This window comes from Aplysia californica, unplaced genomic scaffold (genome assembly GCF_000002075.1).
Source record: "Aplysia californica isolate F4 #8 unplaced genomic scaffold, AplCal3.0 scaffold00046, whole genome shotgun sequence".
NCBI classification, from domain to species: domain Eukaryota; kingdom Metazoa; phylum Mollusca; class Gastropoda; order Aplysiida; family Aplysiidae; genus Aplysia; species Aplysia californica.
Genome location: NW_004797316.1, coordinates 1,600,178 through 1,602,058, shown reverse-complemented (window position 1 = coordinate 1,602,058; position 1,881 = coordinate 1,600,178). Strand labels below are relative to the sequence as shown.

Here is a 1,881-nt window from a genome sequence, read left to right as displayed (position 1 = left end):
CTCCCTCCCTCTCTCTCCCTCTCTTTCTCTCTCTCTCGAACTACCTATAAACTCCATATAGAATACAGCCTTAATGCGGTTTCCCTCCCTATCCAGCACTAACCAGTTCTTGTTTTCTTCCTCCCCTAGGTGTGAGTGTGAGGAACGTCCAGGCATTCCAGGTGTTGCAGTCTGTGTTCATCAAGGTGAGAGCTCGCTGGCCGCACATTGACTACTGAGGCGTAGGCACTTTGATCCCCCCACCCCCTTTTCCCGCCCATTTTTTCTTCCTCGCTCGCCTCCCCCCCCCTCTCTCTCTCCTAACCTTGTTCTCTCTGTCTCTCTTTCTTTGTTTCTTTCTGTATCTGTCTGTCTGTCTCTCCCCTCCCCATCCCAATTTCTCTCTGTCTCTCTTTCTTTCTTTTTAACTCTCTTTTCCTTTCTGTCTCTGTCTCTGTCTCCCTGACTCTTTCTCACTCTCCCCACCTACCTTTCTTTCGCCCCCTCTTCTCTCCCTGTCTCTCCCTCCCCATTTTCTATCCCTCCTCTCTCTATCTGTGCCTCTCCATCTCCCTGTCTCTCCTTCCTCCCCCCTCCCTCTTTCCCTGTCTGTCTGTCTGAGTCTGTCTGTCTCTCTCTTTCTCTCCCTGCGCTCTCTCTATCTATCTCTTTCTCCTTCCTCTCTCTCATAAAATTCTTGGTGGAGTTAACGATCGTGCTTCCTTCATCTGTGTTCTGCACTTTCTACACTTTCATCAGTCCCCTCACCACTCCCCAACCTCCACTCCTTCCCCGATTGTACGGGATCTAACTACATTCACCAACGTTAGTTTACGTATTCTATTTCACTTTTAGTACATGGTGGTACAGGTCTGACACCTTATTAAATACTGTTAGGTTACTTAGAAGACGAGACCTCCTAATTTTGATATCCGTCTCCAATAGTCATGGCATACTATGGTATTGGCTTGATGCCTCGTTCAATGCTGTAAGGTATTTAGTTAAAAGGCAGGATGTACCGTCCATCTCCAATAGGGATGAGCAAAGTAGTTGGAGAGGTGAGCCTCGTAAACTTCCCCCAAAATTATCCAAGTTCAAGAACGGCCCTTTGGGATTTTGAACCAAGGTCCTTTCCTTTCCTTTCCTCTGGCTAGCCTCCGTTAGGAGGGTGGCGATTTGCCGCAGGCAGACAGATAGGAGGCAGCCTCTTGCGGCATCGTCCATAGTACATCCGGGCCCAGTCTCGTGTTTTTCTTTAGCAGGAGACTCAGATCAACCGGTTCGACTGTGCCTCCTGACAAAAACCCGGTGGCCTCCATTCCTGTCTGAGTCCAGGGGTTGATTGTCTTTCGGCCCGGATCTGTACTTGTTCTGGGGTCTGCAGCACTACGTAGAGGTCCCAATAATGACTGCAGTAACCAAGGTCCTCCTCACCATTGCCACATATGATGCTAACATAGCTAAAGGCGCATACCATTTCTCTTTGACCAAGGCAGATATTTATTGATATTATATGCGTGAGTCAGTTGCTCCTGGGAACCATAATGTCATGTAGATGTTTATTCGAGCACTGATTTAAGTTAGATAAGTGGCCAGTTCGATTTTCCACCACAGTCCAATTATGCTGACCCGACTAGTTGAACATGTTTTTGTCCTACTTACATTTTTAAAACCTGTTATGGCATTGATTAAGGTCTACCCCAGGCTCCCCACCCACCTCAAACAAACAAACAATAAACAAAAAATCCCGATTCCCCTCATGTCAGCTGCATGATTGTTTCATTTGCTATGTTAAAAGATATATTTGATAATAATGATAATAAATTGAATTTATTTTGCCCATTTTCATCCTGATGAGATGCTCAATGTGCACTATAATGAAATATTTTGTTCTCATCTGGG

General features: G+C 46.1%; 1 protein-coding gene across 4 annotated transcripts in view; it reads left to right on the top strand.

Annotated features, from left to right (window-relative positions):
- The window catches only part of LOC101849526 (WD repeat and FYVE domain-containing protein 3), a 129,632-nt gene that overhangs the window by 57,029 nt on the left and 70,722 nt on the right, over positions 1-1,881 (top strand). For all 4 annotated transcript variants that reach the window (XM_035968223.1, XM_035968222.1, XM_005092446.3 and 1 more), the window contains one exon: positions 130-185. In XM_035968223.1, coding sequence (XP_035824116.1) covers positions 130-185 — 56 coding nt within the window. The remainder of the gene's footprint in view (positions 1-129; positions 186-1,881) is intronic.